Below are 19,401 nucleotides of genomic sequence, written 5' to 3'. Positions count from 1 at the left end.
TCCTAGTTCTATTTTTGTTTGAACCATTTTTCATGTCAGCATAACTTCTGGTTAGTGGAGAGAAGCTAATACGTGAAGACTTAACTAGCTTGGATACTGAGAATGATTTAAGCTCTATAGTGTGCATACACACATTCAATATGTCTGATTTTATGCATATTTTTATTCAGGTGGAATCTTTGCATCTTCCCTTGACATGTTTGTCTGCTAATCTCTTAGATATTTGCCTTTGCTGATGCTCTTGATTTCTTACTGTTTAGAATTCATTTTCATAAAAAATGAAATGGAATTTTACCCATGGTTTGAAACAGCCATCAAACTTACTTATATTCTTTCACATTTATCCTTTTTGTTTCGTGTATTCTCTTTCAAAAGCTCTAGAATTAGTATTGTTTAGTTTTTACTGTCATAAAAGTGTAATGGCAGTTCAACCATGGTTGAAAACAGCCATAGAACTCGCATATTTTGTGCCTATATTTTTTAAATCTGCTTTCCTGTATCTTTTATGCGTAATTGATCAACTTTGTGATGCTTGTTTTCTACTTTCAGTGGGTTGGGATGGGAAACAAAGAACTCTTGGATTGTTTTAAAGGATACAAAGCCATGAAGGCAAGGCATGCGTATGGCCCTAAGGGGCATCGTGGAATGAGTGTACTTATATTTGAGGAAACGGCAATGGGATACTTGGAGGCAGAACGCTTACACAGGCACTTTTTGAGGGAAGGGAGAGGGAAAGATGATTGGGAGCGCCGTAAGATATTGTTTCATCCTGGTGGACAACGTGTACTTTATGGTTACTATGCAACAAATGAGGAGATGGAGATTTTCAACAGACACTCCAAAGGTTTGTATTGGATAATCCCTTTAGTCTCAGACTCGTGTACAACAGATGCATAAGTTTAATAGTATTTCAGTGCGTTGGATTTCTGGTTATTCTTAATGTCTAGTCTGAAAAATATTGTTAGGGATATATATCATAAATTTCTGGTTATAATTTTTTAGGGAAATGCATTCTCTGATGTACAATAGAAGCATGAGGGACAGAGTTTTTGATTTCTTATGTTTTTTGTGGAAGAAATTTACCAGGTGTATAATCTTATCTTGTAGGGAAAGCAAGGTTGAGGTATGAGATGAAATCGTATCATAAAATGGTTGTAGAAAAAATGAAACAAATGGATGAAGACAATCAGAAGCTGATTTACTTTAGGAGTAAAGTTTCTAAAGAACAAGAACACAGTAAAACTTTGGAAGAAACAGTGACCCTGGTCTCATCAAAGCTGCGGATGAGAGAATCTGAAATTAAAATTGTTAGAAAGAGAGCTGTCGAGCAGCATGAAGAAAGCAAAAGAGAGGTATTTTGATCCTATGATTGAGATTGGAACCTGTATTTAAAATGTTGTATCTCAAAGATGTTGTTGGCATCTTTTTAAGCGCTTGTATGAATATGTTTTGTGCTTGGTAGATCCATCCTTTTTGTCTGTTGAGCATACCGTTTCAATGGAACTGCATGAACTTTTTGTTTAATAGTAAGTGAATTTTGTTGTGCAGATGGATTACCTTGAGCAGAGTTACAGAGAGCAAATAGATCAGTTGAATGCAGATATTGCTCAAAGAGAATGTGAGCTAGAAAAGATGCAGGAACAATTCAAGGCTTCTCACTTGCATCGTTGTCGTCAGCTTGAAGATGATTGTGCGAAATTTCCAAAGGATAATGAAGTTGATGATGAGACACAGAAGGAAGAACAGAACAAGTAATACTTTCTTATTTTCCTGACATCTATTTTTGGAATGTTAATGTTCTTACAAGTTGATCCTTCAATTGATCATATATAAATCAACTTAATATCTCTCAGTAGTTTGTGTGGTCTTACATACTATAAATTTCCAAGTCCTATACCTCACGAACTAGTCAATAATCTACGTTACCCACTAACACTTTGACCTTTCCTAAGAATTAATACTGCACTCTAATACTCAGAACTCTAATCCGTGTTCACTAATGTCCAATGTATCTGAAATGTGTTTTTAGATTCTGAGCTTTCTCTCTGATGGTTGAAGACTTTGTATTCGGCATGGGATGCACTATTATGGTTGTTTTTCAGATTATATGCATCATGCATGTTATGTGGTTATCTGAACTTAGTTCTTGTCCTTACCATTTACAGGAAAAGAAGCATATATTTGTGATATCTATATTTTTTTCAATATAGTAGACACACCTGAAACTTATCCAACTCCCGCGCACTCTGCTAATATCTCTCAGTAGTTTGTGTGGTCTTACATACTATAAATTTCCAAGTCCTATACCTCACGAACTAGTCAATAATCTATACGTTACCCACTAACACTTTGACCTTTCCTAAGAATTAATACTGCACTCTAATACTCAGAACTCTAATCCGTGTTCACTAATGTCCAATGTATCTGAAATGTGTTTTTAGATTCTGAGCTTTCTCTCTGCCCCTGTTGATGGTTGAAGACTTTGTATTCGGCATGGGATGCACTATTATGGTTGTTTTTCAGATTATATGCATCATGCATGTTATGTGGTCATCTGAACTTAGTTCTTGTTCTTACCATTTACAGGAAAACAAGCATATATTTGTGATATCTATATTTTTTTTCGATATAGTAGACACAGCTGAAACTTATCCAACTCCCGCGCACTCTGCCCACCTCAAGGTGTTTTCTGTGCCTGAACGTAAGCCCTAACTGATGACTTAGTGAAAGTTTTTTTGTTAGGTAATTGGCCAAAGCTTAGCTTATTTATTATTTACTTATTATTATTTGTTGAGATTAATTATTATTATGTGTTGATCTTGAGTAGACTCAAACCCCAGACTTCCCAAGATTGAGAGGCTCACAAGTTACCATTGTGTTGTAGGCTCTTGCCGGCCTTGCCTCAGAGTGAAAGGTTTTATTTGTGATATCTATATATTAATTTATTTGATATCCAACTCCCCCACGCTCTGCCCACCTCAAGTTTTTGGGTACCATTGTGCCTAAACTTGAGTCCTAACTGCTGACTCGGAGTGGAAGGTTTTATTTGTGGAGTCAATAATATTGAGCTCTAATTTATCGTCATGAGAAGTTACATTTTTTCCAAGGGTAACCTTCTAGCAAACAGCCTTGCCTTGCACCATAAATCTCTGGAATTGTCCTTTTATCTTCTATTTGTTCCCTAAAATAAGCCTTGCAAGAGAGAGATTTGACCCAAGCAAGGGTGTCTGTTCTCACACAACAAATACATAAAGTTAGATATGCGGGCTGCACCGTCTTATTTTGACTCAAAATTAACATTAGAAAAGGATTGAACACTTAATCCAGTGTAAGCAAAAGAACTCCCAATTTCTAAAAAATTATCATCTAGTCTTTCCAGTAGATCCCGAACATTGGATTTGCACTTATTTTGGCAAAGCTGAAGAACCCATTCCTTTTCCACTACAGAAACAGGACTGATTTGGTGGGTGCATTGGCATATTATTAGTTAGTGTTGAATTAGAACTTACCACGGGGCTAGTCTAGTCAGATCATTTAGTTTCTTGCAAGGATAGGATCTTCAATTCTAATATTCTATCTAAAGTGTGCGAATGCCATTTCAGTCAAGGAAGCCCTTTAACCTCTTTCTTAACTCCAAAAAATAGCATCTCAATATCTCTCATATTTTGCAGCTCATCTAAGCTGAAAAATAGAAAGAATAAATGAGCCTTTTTGTTAGGAACTTGTACGCAATCTTGAATTTTCTAACCAACTTTAAACATTGTGTTATATATTTGATTATTAATTATTGTAAATAAATACTATGGAAGGCCATGCAAATGTTACAGCTTCCTTAATCAAAACCAAATAAACATACCATCACCTGCAACTCTTCTCAACTTTCTTGGCGAGCATACCCTCTTGATTACACCAAATGATGCTGTGGGGAGTATATCCAGTGAAAGGCAGCCAGTACCAGGAGCCCCCACACACCCAGGAAACTCACAACATCAGCAATTAAAATATGAAATAGCAGTCATTTGGAAGTATATGATGGTTTAACAGCAAATATAGGTTCCAATATTGAAAGCACAGCTCACTGACCTGTAGCCAGTCATAATCAGTTCAAACACTTCGAAATTTTCACTTCTCGACCGTCTTGCGTATCAGACCAGCAGAAATAATGCTCCACTATCGTCTTGTTGCCAAAATATTCTAAGCGCATTTCAGCTTGTACTTGAAAATGAATACCATTCCCCGAAAGATAATTGTCCCGATAGAAAATAGAAGGAATCAAATGCTATTATGACTGCTACTAGCATAGGCAGTGCAAGCGAAACATCTGGCCGCATATAACTAATTTAACAAGAGATAAAGCAGACCCCACCGATAGTAACCGTCCAAACCAAAGGAGCGCCAGAATGACAGAAATAAGGAGCTAAATAGTGTTTGCTGTCAATGTTCTACCATGACTGCTTCCACGTAAGGGGAAGTTGTCAGCATGGACATGATGCCCAGAAAAGGCCTTAGCGGGGTGTAGGGAATGAAACGCTCAAGTTCATGTTGTTGAGGCAGCGAAGCGAATCTTGCACGATGAAGCTTTCGCAGAGTCAGAACCGGAACTCCAGTGCTCGTACTATCAAATCTACGTTATTTGTTTAGATTTAATAGCTTTAAACTATTATTAGTGGCTATTGTAATTTTAAATAATTAATAATAATAACTGGTTTTTCCCCAATTATAAATTGATTGTTCGAACTAACAAATCTGCCCTTTTGTTTATACACTAGTAATTGGGTACGACAAACAAATCTTTTAATTGGAATTTTAATAAAGGAAACCGAGTAAAACTACCTATATTTTGAAACCTAACTTCAATCTTATTAACTTTAACCCTATAAGCTATTTTTATTTAAAAATAAAAAATTTAGGTCAGTTCAATCGTCTTGTTTTCTCCCTCTTATAAATTAAATCATTGATGTAGAAAGTTTATTTACTTATTGAAAAGAATGCAATTCATCTTGTATTCCTCCAATTCAAAAATATTATAATATTATAAAGCATTAACTTTTACGAATATCATTTAAACTATATTGTAGAAGTAAGAAATAATTTTATAATAATATGAAATATATTTAAAGTAAATCTAAAATTTACAAATATTATTTTTTCAATAATTTAAATATTTAAGCTAATGAATTTTTAATTAAAATGTTAATACTTTCTAATCATTATTTTTTATTTAGTGGAAATGTAGAAAAACAGATCAAATTCTATGAAAAGAATGTTTTGATTAGGTAAAAGTAGGTTTGAAGAGGACCCAAAATCCCATACAAAAAAGAAACAAAGTCAAGAACTGGTTTTATAGGGACCAGCAACCCAGAGTATCACAGTAGAATTCAAAGGCTAGTTTTACAGGGACCAACAACCAAGTCAAGCTGGTTTTACAGGGACCAACATGATTCAACAAAAACAAAGACCAGAATACTAGAAAGAACTTTAACTAGATCTTTAATAGCACTAGTAATAGAAGTGCCAAGGACGGTGACCTCGCTGAGAAAGTCTTGAATTTTCTTCACAGGAAGCTGGAGGTCCGTTTTTTTGGTACTTTGTTTGGTTCTTCTACTCGGACCACCAACCAGCAGCGGAGCATGATCCGTCGAATTAGCTTCATCCGAAGACACTGTCCCAATAGAAGCAATAGCAATCAAGATGGATGAAGTAACACCCTACATTCCCGTTTCACTATCCTTTATCAATTTTTTAAGGGACACTTCATACTCCTGAAGTTTAGTTGGGATGTTCCCAACCAAAGATTCTAGCTCCATCTGTTAGAAATAGATAATACCGGGGGGGGGGGGGGGGGGGGGGGGTTGAATCAATATATTACAAACTTTTGCCCACAATTGAATATTGTTAATTACTTTATAACTTGCATATGAAAGTAAATCAACAATGCTGAACAGTAAATATCACCATGCACATAGAGAATTCATAACACCATTATTTGTTAACTAGGGAAATCCTAGCCAAGGGAAAACCTCGGTGGGGATGATACCCACTAGATGATTCACTAAACAGAAGGATCTTGTTAAGGATATTGACCTTGTTAGGAGTCTATGAAGTACATATAGTGTCTTGAGTCCTTGTTAGAGGACTAGGCCTTCTTAGAAGCCTCAACCCTGTTAGGAGTTGCTACAACTTTGTTAGCGGTTACAATGTATCCAAGAAGAGCCTACTGCCTTAACATGCAATTATACAATTCAGTTCCTTTACAAGATAAGTATACATACAATACTTTGCTTTGCTGTTGTAACTCGCACTTCCTCTAATCTTACATCAGATTTCGCATCACATAAGGCTCTCAAATAGTTCTCACAATAGTTCGCATGTTACATCTAACCACACAACTTCCCCATTATCTATGCAAGATAAGATCTTTACTTATACCTTGCACATTCTCAAAACTTTGCACTGTCGGCCTTCATGTCTTCACATGCTTGACATTATATAAAATAACTTATGGAATAGTATCCATACAGTCGGCTCAATATAACTTAGTAATTATTTTGTAACCAAAACAATTCCTAAAGTCTTACAACTTTGTTTATTGCTATACTTTGTTTTGCACTGTTAAACATAGAATAACTTGTGTCATATTGTCCGTACACACATGTGCATTGGTACACATCATCATGACAATGTCACAGACCTTTCTCAATTGCGCATAAGCTAACTATCTACGAAACTTTTGTACCATTAAGATCTGTACTCTGTACTGCTCCAAACTGTCTAGCACTTGACAAATTTTTTGTCTCTAAATGCATAAATGAAATGTTGAGTATATGTTGCCATAAATGAAAACCAACAAGGCATCTAACTGACCATATTGCCAACAATCTCCCCCTTTGGCATTGATGGCAACATTTGGGAAAATTGGCTAAGTCCCAAAATGATGTCATACATAACAAAAACAAATAAAATATCTACACGAAAATTTGCCTTGAAAACATAACAATTTATTCATGTTTTGATAGATCATTACATTCCTTATCACTCCTCTACATTGATACATACATAAGCTCCCCCTTACATGTACATCTACATCTATACAATTTTCTTATTACAATACGCCCCCTTTGACATCAATGGCAAACGTGTCAAAAACTCCATCACAAAACTTGATGCCTGTTGCTACTCAGCTTGTCATTCTGGATATGCAGTCTGCAAAATCAATCTTCAGTCTGTCAAGGTCCTTCTGCCAGTCACCTTTGAATGTATCTAATATACTGATGAGTGCGCAAAGTACATAGGATACTACTTGAACTAAGCTCAAGTCAATAAACGGGAATTTTTCATAGGAATTCTTTGCTGAAAGACATTCCTCTAATTGCCTCTACAAAATTACAATCTTGGGTGTTAGATATTCTCTGAGAACAAAGAATCTCCTTATTAGCTTTTCTTTATCAAATTCAATGTCTCTGACAACATTGTGAATCTTCTCATTCTCACTCTCAGAATCTTCAATTTTGACCTCTAGTTGTTGCAATCTTGTAGTGAGTGTTTGAAGCTCACTCATATGACTATTGATCTTTGCATCAAAATGTGATAAGTAAGTGTAAGGCATTACGCATTGTCCATACAACTTCTTACCTTCAGTCACACATTTCTTGAGTTCCTTGATGTTTCCATCAAGTGCCTTCAAATCATTGCGCACATTAGCACACATTGTATTAAGTAGGGCTGCATCATGATTATTCTGTGCATGTACTGCTGCTACTTCAGCCAATGTTGTGAATTGTCCATCAAAAGTTTTCACCAACTCTTTTGCCTTAATTTGCAAGTTTGGATTTGCAACAATTGTGGAAACTATCTTCTACATGTGCTCCAAGACTTCAGCAAGAGTCTTCTCTAAAGACTTAACATTCTTATTCTTCTCGAATAACTTGCTCAAGGTGCCCATTAGTTCTTTTTGATCTTCATCATCATCTGGTATAGATGCTGCTGTTGATGTTCCTGCTGCTGGTACTACTGAAAGTATAGTAGCCTTTATCTTTTGTTCCTCTGCACTCTTTTTATCCTCAGCTTCTTTCTTTGCATCTTCTTCTTTCTTTTTCCTTTCTTCTTCTTCTTCTTTCTTCTTCTTTTCCTCTTCTTCTTTCTCTTTCTTTTCCTCTTCTTCTTTCTTCCTCTTCTCCTCTTCTTTCTTTTTCTTTTCTTCTTCCTCTCTTTTTCTTCTTCTTCTTCTTCATGTTCCCTCTTTTCCTATTCTTCCTTTTCTCTTCTTCCTCATCATCAGAACTGGAATAATCAGTGATATTATTGATATTGCCAACAATGTTTGTTCCATACCCTGCAAATGGGTTCTCCTTGATGTTTACAGTTATGCGCGTACTATCCACTTGCATGGATTCAACACCCATAACAATATGAGGTGGGCATAATGCTTGTTGTGTCTCCTCTGCTTCTTCATTTGCCCTGGAAGGTGTAGGAACTTCCACATACATTGGACTGTCATCTTTGGCTTGCGCACTTTCGTTAGGCACTGAGAACATATATTTTACTATTGCCTCTTCTGTTTCTTGCCTAACCTCTTCATAATTGCCTCCCATCAGAAGAATTGCTCTTCTTTTGTTCCTCAGCAAGGGCTCAATACCCTTCAAAATCTTGTTAGATTCTTCTTTAGATCCAACATCACATAACTTGTTTATGGATGCGATCCTCATATTCAAGTCTTCTTGTACAACTCTTCTCCTCCTATTGATCAACCTATTGTATAGGTCTTCAGAAATTTCATTCTAAATGCTATCCAATCTCTTATTCCTCGAAATCATATTTTTTATTATGGCATTTTCTAATTGCCTTCTATCCATACTACCATACATACTATAAAACTTATTTAACTATACAAAATTATCATCATTAATAATCTGCATGTTCAGATTTTCTATCTTAGCTTTCCATGCCTTTTTCCCTGTAACTGTCTTAGCTTCCTGCGCATCCTGCTGAACAACTCTATCTTCAGTGTCATTTTCTGAGCTTTCAGAATTGCTCACTTGCATGGTTTTTCTTGTCTTTCCTGGTAAGCTAGAGGTTTGTTTGACTCTTCTCTTTGCTTGAGGTGCAGATTTTGTCTTCACCTTCACTAGTCTCACTGACTTCCTTTGTGCAGTAAGTGCTTCCACCTCTGTCTACCTCTTTGCTTGTTCACTCTTTGCTTGTTCAAAGCTTGCTCTTACTGGTTGCACTTGTGCAACTGCTGCATATGGTGCAATTGGAGCTTGTGGAAATGGTTGTGCCACAGTTACTACTTCTAAGGATCGTGCTACCGCAATGGGTGTTGCAGCTAATATTTATGTCTGCCCACTGGCCTCCATTTCCAGCGCAACTCCGTTTAGCTCATTGAATTCTTGCCTTGACATGCTAGATTCCTTAAGGATGGAATCTATTTTCTTCTTGCTTTCTTTGCTATGGAGTTTAGATTCCACTATTCTCAATCTTTCATCATATGTACCCCATCTAGAGCATTTTGTGTCTTGCTCAGACTCAAGTATAATCCACGAATACCCTTTTATTAACATTGTGCTCATCTCATAACCCATAGGCTCAATGAACTTCACTCTAGGTATTACTGCTTCCATGCAGGTGTTATCAATTTCCACCATGAAGCACAAATCATCCTTGTATTTCTCCACCATAGAGGGAGGTATCCTACACCTTAGTTTCATTTCAGACTGAAAAATCTTCATTATTTTGTCAATGTCAATGTCTCTGACATTCTCAGGTTTGGATCTGTAGCATTGAGTTATCATCTTCATTGCACACTCGCTGCTATCCCAATTTATTACACCTAGAAACTTCCTTGTAGCATAAAAGAACAAATGAGTCAGTAGGGACTCAAATCTAAACACTACGCTCCTAGTTTTCTTTATTTTTGCAATATTATCCAATAGTTGCAATCTGATAACCTCGCATAAATTCACTTTCCTCCTTTCAATAGCCATCACATACGCTGTATGAAGAAATCCTGCTAGTATAGAGTTAGAGTTAACCCTTGATCCATGGTTAAATTTGTAGCCCAAAATCTTAGCTAACAACTTAATTCCTTTATCTTGAATAGGATCGAGTCTCATATTTCTTCCGTCAAACTTGGTTTTCAAGTTAGTCTCCACTAATTTTTTGACACTTTTCTCATTAATAGGATTACAACCTTCATTGCTAAATCTTATGACCTTGTAGATCAGGTTATTGTCAATGACAATCTACGCATCACCCAACCAGAATATATCATCATGTATTTTGCTTAAAATAATTTGGGTCCACTCATGATTATCAAATTCCGTGTAGAACATATACTTCACCAAATTTAATTCTTCAATGTGTGCATACTCAGACTTCAAGGTTAAGTTACTGTTGCATATTTTGCCTAAATCCTTGTGAATTTCCTCATCACCTATGCTCTCAATTTTGCAATGTATGTAATTCCTTATGTCTTCCACATGTAACACGTTTTTTGGAACTTGCGAAAATGCACCTACAGGATCATCTAATAACGAAACAAATGGATGTTTCTTGAACTCATATCTTGGTCTATCACTAACATCATACACTCTTTGACTCGCCATTCTTTTAAAACTGTAAAATACTTTCAAGATACTAGATTCAATACTCCGTAAAATACCTCAATTTCGCGTTTTAAAGGTTTTTGCAACTTTTCGGCTTCACAAGCTTGCTTCGCACTTCAATTGCTGTCAAATCGCTCTTCAATTCTCGCCCAAGACACTTTGCATGAACAAATGGTACATCAAATCTTGTTCGCGATCCTTATATTATTTCAAAATGGATTGCCCATTAAATGTGTATCTACCACAAACTCAAAATACTGTCTCTGTTTACCAGTAACCTTGATCTTACAATTCTCGTTTACTGTGATCAAATTAAGACTTGCTCACTGAACCATAGCCTTCTCTTTATGTCTTCTACCTTCTGTTAACTATGCAATCTCTAACTCACTCTCTAACATCTGTTGTGACCATTGATGCTCTACTACTACTGTAGTAGCTCAATTCAGATAGTTTGGGTCAGAGACAATCTGTGACTTCATCTTTCCATCAGATGCATCAAAGAATTTCTCTTCAGATACTGTATGTGAACTCTTTGGATTACTAGCCTTCACAAATGCTTCTTTGAATTCTGCAACATGTTCTTTGACTGCTTCTACTTCCTTTTGACTATTGATACTTCCATTTTCATTCCTGTTGTTCTTCCTTCTATGATTAGGGTTTCTATTGAAATTCCTTCTGTCCATTCTACAAAATCTTGCTATGCGTCCAAAGTTAATGCATAACTGACATACAAGTGCATTATTCCTCTAATTGCTTCCATTTTGACTTATAGGTGCTCTGCAATTTCTTGCAATGTGTCCAAGGTTGTTACATTTGTAACAAACAAACTGCTTTCTTTCACCATTAGGTTTTTCTCCATCATTAGATCTGCTATGAGATCTACTTCTTCTATTACCTGCAGGATTAGTATTCCTAAACATTCTACTATTCTCATTATTATCAACAAACATAGGTTTCTTACATTCTACTACCTTATGTCCATAACCATGACAATTATAACAATAGAAATTAATAATAGGTTTGAAAGACTTACCTCTACAATCTCTCTTCATGTGTCCTACTCCATTACATGTATAGCATCTACCTCTGAATTCATGTCTTACTTCTTTGGATGAATCATCTTGCTTAAGTTCTTCAACTTGCTTTGTTATTCTAGGTTCAATAGATTTCTTTGTCAGTTCAATCCTCTCAAGTTCATCAAACCATTTAAACTTTTATTTAGGAATTTCTACTATTGGATCTGGTTCTGTCCTACTCTCATCTTTCTTTGCTGACTTCTCTGCAAGAAGATATCCAAGGCCTGTCTTATCATAAGGTCTTTGATGAAATATCTATTAATCAATTTTCTCAGAACTTGTATAAAGTTTTTCTAATTGTTGTTTTGCTTGTGTCAATTCTCCTTTCACAATGATATTGTATTTTCCAACTTTGCATGCTTTGTCTTAATAGAATCTAATTCAGATGTCACTTGACTCAACTGGGATCTAAGGTCTGCATTCTCAAATTTCAGATCAGGATCACTCTTATTACCACAAGGCTTGAGACTCAACTTTAATTCAACAATTTTCAATTCATGTTTCAAAATCTCATTCTCCTTTTTAAGGTTTTCTATATCATCATTGTCACTAGTCTGCACAAATGGTTCCTTGCTAGATTTGAGCTCATCAATCTCATCTTTCTGTTTGCCAATGTAGACTTCTGCATCTTTATATATGTCCAAGTCATCTCTCTCTTCAGTAAGAAGATCAATCTATTCAAGAGCTTCTTCAAGATTCTTCTTCAATTGTTCCATATTCACTGGGATCATACTTAAGTTGTTAAGCCTTATCAAAGTAATTGGCTCTGATACCAATTGTTAAAAATAGATAATACTAAGAGGGAGGGCGGGGTGAATCAGTATATTACAAACTTTTGCCCACAATTGAATATTGTTAATTACTTTATAACTTGCATATGAAAGTAAACCAACAATGTTGAATAGTAAATATAATCGTGCACATAGAGAACTCATAACACCATTATTTGTTAACTAGGGAAACCTTGGCCAAGGGAAAACCCTGGTGGGGATGATACCCACTAGATGAGTCACTAAACAAAAGGATCCTGTTAAGGATATTGACCCTGTTAAGAGTCTATGAAGTACATATAGTGTCTCGAGTCCTTGTTAGAGGACTAGACCTTGTTAGAAGCCTCAACCCTGTTAGGAGTTGCTACAACCTTGTTAGGGGTTGCTAGATCAATTACAATGTATGCACACAAAGCCGACTGCCCTAACATGCAATTATACAATTCAGTTCCTTCACAAGATAAGTATACATAGAGTACTTTGTTTTGCTGCTATAACTCGCACTTCCTCTGATCTTACATCAGATTTCGCATCACATAAGGCTTGCAGATAGTTCTCACAATAGTTCACATGTTACATCTAACTACGCAACTTCCCCATTATCTGCGCAAGATAAGATCTTTACTTATACCTTGCACATTCTCAAAACTCTGCACTGTCGGCCTTCATGTCTTCACACGCTTGACATAATATAAAATAACTTATGGAATAGTATTCATATAGTCGGCTCAACATAACTTAGTAATTATTTTGTAACCAAAATAATTCCTAAAGTTGTACAACTTTATTTACTGCTATGCTTTGTTCTGCACTGTTAAACATAGTATAACTTGCATCGTATTGTCCATACACACATGCACACTAGTACATGTCATCATGACAATGTCATAGACCTAGTACAAAGCTAAGGCTGATGTGAAAAGGAGGTATAAGGAATTTCAGATTGGAGATGAAGTCATCATGACAATGTCATAGACCTAGTACAAAGCTAAGGCTGATGTGAAAAGGAGGTATAAGGAATTTCAGATTGGAGATGAAGTCATGGTTCATTTGAGGAAGGAGCGTTTTCCAGTGGGCACATATAATAAGCTGAAGATGAAGAAGTTTGGAATGTGCAAGATAGTGAAAAGACATGATTCTGGAAATGCTTATGAAGTGGAGTTGCCTACTGAATTGAATATTTCACCAGTATTTAACATTTTAGATTTGACAGAGTATTATGAAAGAGGTGATGGAGATGAAGTTGCAAAAGAGTAGTGGAGTATTCCAGTAGCTAATTCGGCTACAAAGGAGATTGAGGAGATACTAGACAGTTGTGTTGGCAAAAGTACAAGGAACAAAACTTATGAGGAATATCTGATCAAATGGACAGGGAGGCCAGTAGACTATTCATCATGGCTAGCCAGGGAGGAGGTTAACCATCTTGGTTTTCCTCTGAACACTTGAGACATGACGGAGTCACTTCTCAAATTACCCCGAGTGTCTGATGTAGGAGCATCTTGGGTGTAAGAGCCATCTTGTATCACCCAAAAATATTTTCTTTCCAATATTTTATATTTAAATAAGGACTAGTGGATAGGGTGGTTACTATTTATGGGAACTTGCTATTTTTAGTAAGCTTGTCATATGAGCTCGGAATGTTCTCATTTTCTACATGAAGTTTCATTTTGGAATTATAAACCTACCATTAAAATCTCATTGCTCCAACTATCAGAGAGAATCTTCAGGCTCACCGTTGGAGGCCTTAGAGTGCCCGAATGAGGTCTGAAAACTCAATGGAAGGGCACTTGCGGTATATCAGAAGCTGGCGTTTTCGAAAAGTGGTTATAATAGCCAATCGGAGCAACAGTTCGAGAGTTATGGCCTTCCGAAGTTGGGCTACCGAAATTTCTAAAATAATTTGTCAAAGATGTATTTAGCCAACTCTATATGTATTGTTAGGGTCTGTCAGCCCTAGGTATTAAGTTTGAGCATCTAAAACCTTTCCGAGCAGCATAAAATTGCCTATTTAAGAAAGACCCGAACATTATCTAGAACAACTCTAGGTGGTAGTTCGCAGCTTGTCTTGCAGATTATTGTAATGAAGGCGCTCATGTGGGTTAGCATATTGTACTTGTGAATTCTGTAATTCGGCATTTGCGGTGCAAATAAAAAGGCCATTTTTTTTCTCGCATTTGTTGTTGTTTCTTTGTTGCGTACTTGTTGAAGAGTATTGAATTTTGTGATCCACCTGCAATAGTTGGAGGGGGATGTCAAGGGCAAAGAGCTAGTACCCTTAATGGTAAATGAGTTCTTTTTTTGGAAACCTTTTGTTCGTGGGATTTTTGTTCAAAACAAGCTGCCTACTTTTGAGGGGCAACGGAATGACTTCATTTGGGAGGAGACGAGATTGAAAATAGTTGGTCTATGGGGGAAAGGAAAACCTCACCCTCATTAGCAAGATTTAGATGGAAAACAAGAAAATAGGACTTGAGCTATATCAAGTGCTAAAAACGTTAGAGGTTTGGGCACTTGACTTCTCAATTACCATTGAGAAAATGGGAAGGTAAGCAAAAGAAGTAGTTTGCATGGAATGCAGTTTCATGAACTAGAGCAGAGCTTTCATTCAAGTCGAGACACACTTCTCTATGGTCTCATGCCTATCATCTAATACCATGTGCAATGCTAGCTGGTATGTAGATTGCATATGGGCATTGTCAAGAGGGGCTCCTGCAAACTCGAGTGAAAAAAGATGTCTTCCAAAACATGAATTGAATGCCTAATTACAGGAAATTAGAATTTGCGGAGGAATTTTGACAAGATCTGGAAACATAAAAGATGTGATGACAACATTGCCATAAAAAAAGGTAATGTAAATCTTCCAATGGATCCTCCAAATACACCTGTATGCTCTAAACCTTTACATGGAGTCTATGTAGATCTTGTTCTTCTAGAGGAAATCTGATGGCATAGAACAATGCAAATATTTGTTTCAGGATTTGATTGTGTATGTCTTTTTTGGTTTCTTGAGATTTGACAGCATAGTACAATTTCCTCACTCCTTTCTCTCAATCCAAATAGAAGACAAAATATATACAGAAATACAAAGTTGAGGTCGCTTATAGTCAAATCCAAAAGACGCGGTCTTTCAAATCCTTGTGGCATTTTTTAAAACCACCTTTAACCATGCAGATGGCATTTACGTCATTTTCGAATTTGTTACATACTTCTGAACTTAGGCAATTGTCTGTTGCTAATAATAGTTATGACAGATACTCTTATGCACCTTACATCCATCATAAAATCTATTACATGAAAACATTTACAACTTGTTGCAACCTAAGATGCCTTTTAAACTTGTCCAACCTGTGATAGGAATTTGTTAGAATCTGTCGTACAATAATGACTTATTCAGGTTCCTAAAATGCTAATGCATGTCAAAATATCTCTACCACAATGGGATGCCCACTGGCCTATATAAAGACAAAATACATTCATGTCATCTTCCATGTCCCCTCCCAATGTGAAAACAACTCACTATGCCATGTCACAGTAAATTATATTTAAGAAAATTAAATAAATAAATACCAATCTTACCCGGGGATGCATTTCTGACATAACATGACCCATCCTGGAAACAGTGACTCCTCGGAAACTGAAACCCGTCCCAGAGCTGTCCCATAAAATAAATGTTTGAATTTTGATAATTTCTATGACTTACACTCTCATTTGAACTCTCAACTTAAATTATTTAAGACGAACCTTATCTGTTTCTATAATGTGTATAAGCATGCTTTCTACCTGTTTGTATTCAAATATTTTTAAAAATTCCTTTTTTTATTGTAGTCCCCACAGCCGGCCCCTGCTGTGCCCCGTTTGTTTGTCCCTTTGTGCCCCCATCCCACAAACCCGGGGTAACAGATAAGTACGAGATCAGGAATGGCTAAGGTTAGACACCTTAATTCACAAGAGTTGGATACACCTCCTGAAATATAGTGAAATATGTGCTTTTGGATATTACATGAGAAAAGATGCTTCTGGTTCTACTTCGACCAGGAAATATTCATTTCAGTTTATGGCCTTTTGAAAATAAAGGATAGTTTGGTGTAAAAGAAAGAAAGTGATGTGAATTGTTGCCATCTAATACAAGCTGTGTTTGCCCCCGAACCACCCCTACTGGAAATAGCATCCCATACAGTCATCAAGGTTTTGAATTTTCCAGTGGTCAACCTTTTAAATGCTATATCTGGTTTCAACTCTTCTCATTTTTTTCAATTTTACCCTTACGAGTGTTAATTGAGTATATTAAAGCCGTGCGTAATTGCTTTGGCAGTATCTTTACTCAGTGATGATGCTATAGTCAGCTTGAAGTCTTTTAGCATCAAACCAGTATTGATTAGTATTTTTCTTGCCTTAATATTGCCTCCTATTCTTGTCGATTTTTTCACCAATTTTTTTCTGTTAAAATATTGTCATTAGTTGTGTGTGAAAATGAAAGTCAATTTTGACTTTGGTACACGATATATGACGTTAGGAGGGAAGTTTTACCATGGCTAGGTATGGCATTTAATTACTAAATATGGTGCAGAATTAAACCACTGCTTAGGGATCTTTGGTAATGAAGGTTCAGCTGTTGTATATTTTAAATTTTTATTCATTCTTGTTGATTTTTAAGAAAATGTAGATAGGGAGATTGAATGCTTTAGCTTAGACTCTGCATGTGAATAAATTATTGATCAGTTAATTGCTTTTTTATGTTAATCAAATGAATTTCCCCATTGTTTATAAATGGGCAAGATATTTTGAGCGAAATTCAGTAGTATATTGATATTCTACACATTCTTGTTCATATACCTGGTCAAATGAATGGTGGCACATAAATCCAGTGTAAATATAAAAAAATCAGTAGGAGATTATATTTTGCTTCTAAAGAAAATGTAGCAAGAGATATAATAAAATCCTTGATTCCGTGTAGGAGTAAATAATTTTCAATTCATTACTTTTGTGATGTTAATAATTTTAAATAATTTCTTTATCATTTATGATGTTTTTGACCAAGCTATAGTAATGGATGGAAAGGCCTTTTTCTTCTTCAAGATTTAAGTACTATCTATGAGGTTTTTTAATCTTTTGAAAGGTTGATTTTGTTTGATGATTTTGCGTAAAGCTATAGTTTACAGATAGGAAGGGCTTTCTTGTAACAATTCTATACTAAAATTAATATGAATATAATGAATTTTAATGCTCGATTGTATTCATGAATAGCTGAGGCAAAGCGTTCCAGGTTCTCTGTACTTCCATTAATGATTTTTTCTGAAATAGATTGAATTTTTTTCTTAGAAGGTTGGGTCAAGCATCTAGTAATTTAAGGAAAAACCATACTTGGCATCGAATTCTTCACTTCTCTTTATTAAAATTGAACTGAACTTACTGAATTTCCATTTTAAAGATTTCGTGAAAACCATTGTTATATGGTTAGATCAAACATTCACGAACACAAGGAAGAGCTTGCCTTGGAATATAATACTAGAACATTTCTTTATTAAAAATAAAACTAACTTGATTGAATTTCCATTTCAAAAATAATTCCATGAAGGGCTGAAAATTTAGACATATTCGACACTTTTAACCGAACATCAGTAATGGCCATCAATGTACCAAGAGAAGTTTATAATTTGCTTCAAAACTCGGAGTTTTTATGTTATCTATTCAAAATTTAAGTTTCCTATGATTGGTTTGTGTCTTGTCACAGAATTAATAAGGAGATTGCAAGAGAGTCTGGAGTTTTTATGTTGTGTTATCAAATTTAAAGTTTTCTATGTTTGGTTTGTGTCTTGTTACAGAATTAACGAGGAGATTGCAAGGCATACAACAATTGTCGAAACCAGTGTAAAAGATACTGCAGATTATGAACGTGAGCGGCAAGAACTCATAAAAGTCCATGACCAAAAACGGAGGGAACTTAAACTAAGGCTTCTGAAAGAGGAAGTAGCATTTGAGAAGGAATTAGAGCAGGAAAGGATTGAACTCATGGAGAAGTATGCAAAGAAAAGAGAAGAGGCAAATAATATGTCTGGTTAATCCAGGAATGCCTCAGGAGAATTATCTGAACGTTTTCGGACTTAAATGGTTTTTGCCGGAATGCTATTGACTAGTTTTTTTGTCTCGGAACTTTTTCTGGAGAAGTAATCTTTTTTCCTTTGGCGTTATCTTTCCATCTTATTTGCCTCAAAATAATTGGGCTGAAGAAAATTTTGAAATTAAAAAGAGAGATAGATTTTGATGTTCATTCCTCGGAAACAGATTTATAGTATGGAACTTGCTATTTGGAAAGCTTTGAGTTCATTGCCTTTGCATATTTGGATCGTCTTGAAATGTTTGTGAAATTATTTTCCTCGTATTCCAGATAGATTTTTGCGTGGCTTCATTATAATTAGGTGTATGTTTCCTTCTGGTTTAGGAGTCTCCTGCAATATGACATCATTAGTTGAAAGGAAATTAATTGAGATGATTAACCTTGCAACATTTGACTGTTTGTTTAATGAGAATTATTCGTGGAAAATATAATTATATAAAAAGCTTCATGATGAATTAGATGTTAAATTTGTTATGAAAAAAAATTGGTGTTTGCTTTTTCAGTCATGATTTCATGGGATAGTGGTCTTTCTTTTTGTTTTCAGATTTTGGTGGTGTCAATAAGTATTTTGCGAAATCTATCATATGATATCATTAGTTAAAATGAAACTAATCGAGATGTTTAACGTTGCATATTATTATAAAGTTGAAGAGAACTACCTGATTGTCAAAAGCTTCTAAAAGTTGCAGACATTTTTTTTTATAGGAATTTGAGTAGCTTCCTTTCTTCGCCATACCAATAAACACAGTAAACTTTTAATATTAATATGGTTGTTGAAAATAGACACGTTAATCTAGTGTACAAATATATATTAGAAACTCATTTGTGATCTTAGG

General features: G+C 35.5%; 1 protein-coding gene and 1 long non-coding RNA gene across 4 annotated transcripts in view; one reads left to right on the top strand and one right to left on the bottom strand.

The window, feature by feature from the left end:
• The window catches only part of LOC149532897 (uncharacterized), a 28,218-nt gene extending 23,574 nt beyond the window's left edge, over window positions 1-4,644 (bottom strand). For 2 of the 3 annotated variants that reach the window (XR_016356727.1, XR_016356725.1), the window contains exons 1-2: window positions 4,084-4,643; window positions 3,857-3,919 (exon numbers count right to left, since the gene is read on the bottom strand). This is a non-coding gene — a long non-coding RNA (uncharacterized LOC149532897). Of the gene's footprint in view, window positions 1-3,856 lie in introns of all 3 variants that reach the window. The other variant, XR_016356726.1, reaches the window with a different exon arrangement.
• Window positions 1-18,774, top strand: part of LOC149532896 (protein SUPPRESSOR OF GENE SILENCING 3 homolog) — a 34,137-nt gene extending 15,363 nt beyond the window's left edge. The window contains exons 5-8 of the mRNA XM_089803272.1: window positions 550-844; window positions 1,108-1,352; window positions 1,549-1,751; window positions 18,273-18,774. Of these exons, the coding sequence (XP_089659398.1) occupies window positions 550-844; window positions 1,108-1,352; window positions 1,549-1,751; window positions 18,273-18,510 (981 nt within the window). The 3' untranslated portion in view covers window positions 18,511-18,774. The remainder of the gene's footprint in view (window positions 1-549; window positions 845-1,107; window positions 1,353-1,548; window positions 1,752-18,272) is intronic.
• The last annotated feature ends 627 nt before the right edge of the window (window positions 18,775-19,401 follow it).

This window comes from Cupressus sempervirens, chromosome 10 (genome assembly GCF_028749045.1).
Source record: "Cupressus sempervirens isolate cs-2001-9-10 chromosome 10, ASM2874904v1, whole genome shotgun sequence".
In the NCBI taxonomy this organism is placed as follows: Eukaryota; Viridiplantae; Streptophyta; class Pinopsida; order Cupressales; family Cupressaceae; genus Cupressus; species Cupressus sempervirens.
This window is presented reverse-complemented; position numbering and strand designations above follow the sequence as displayed.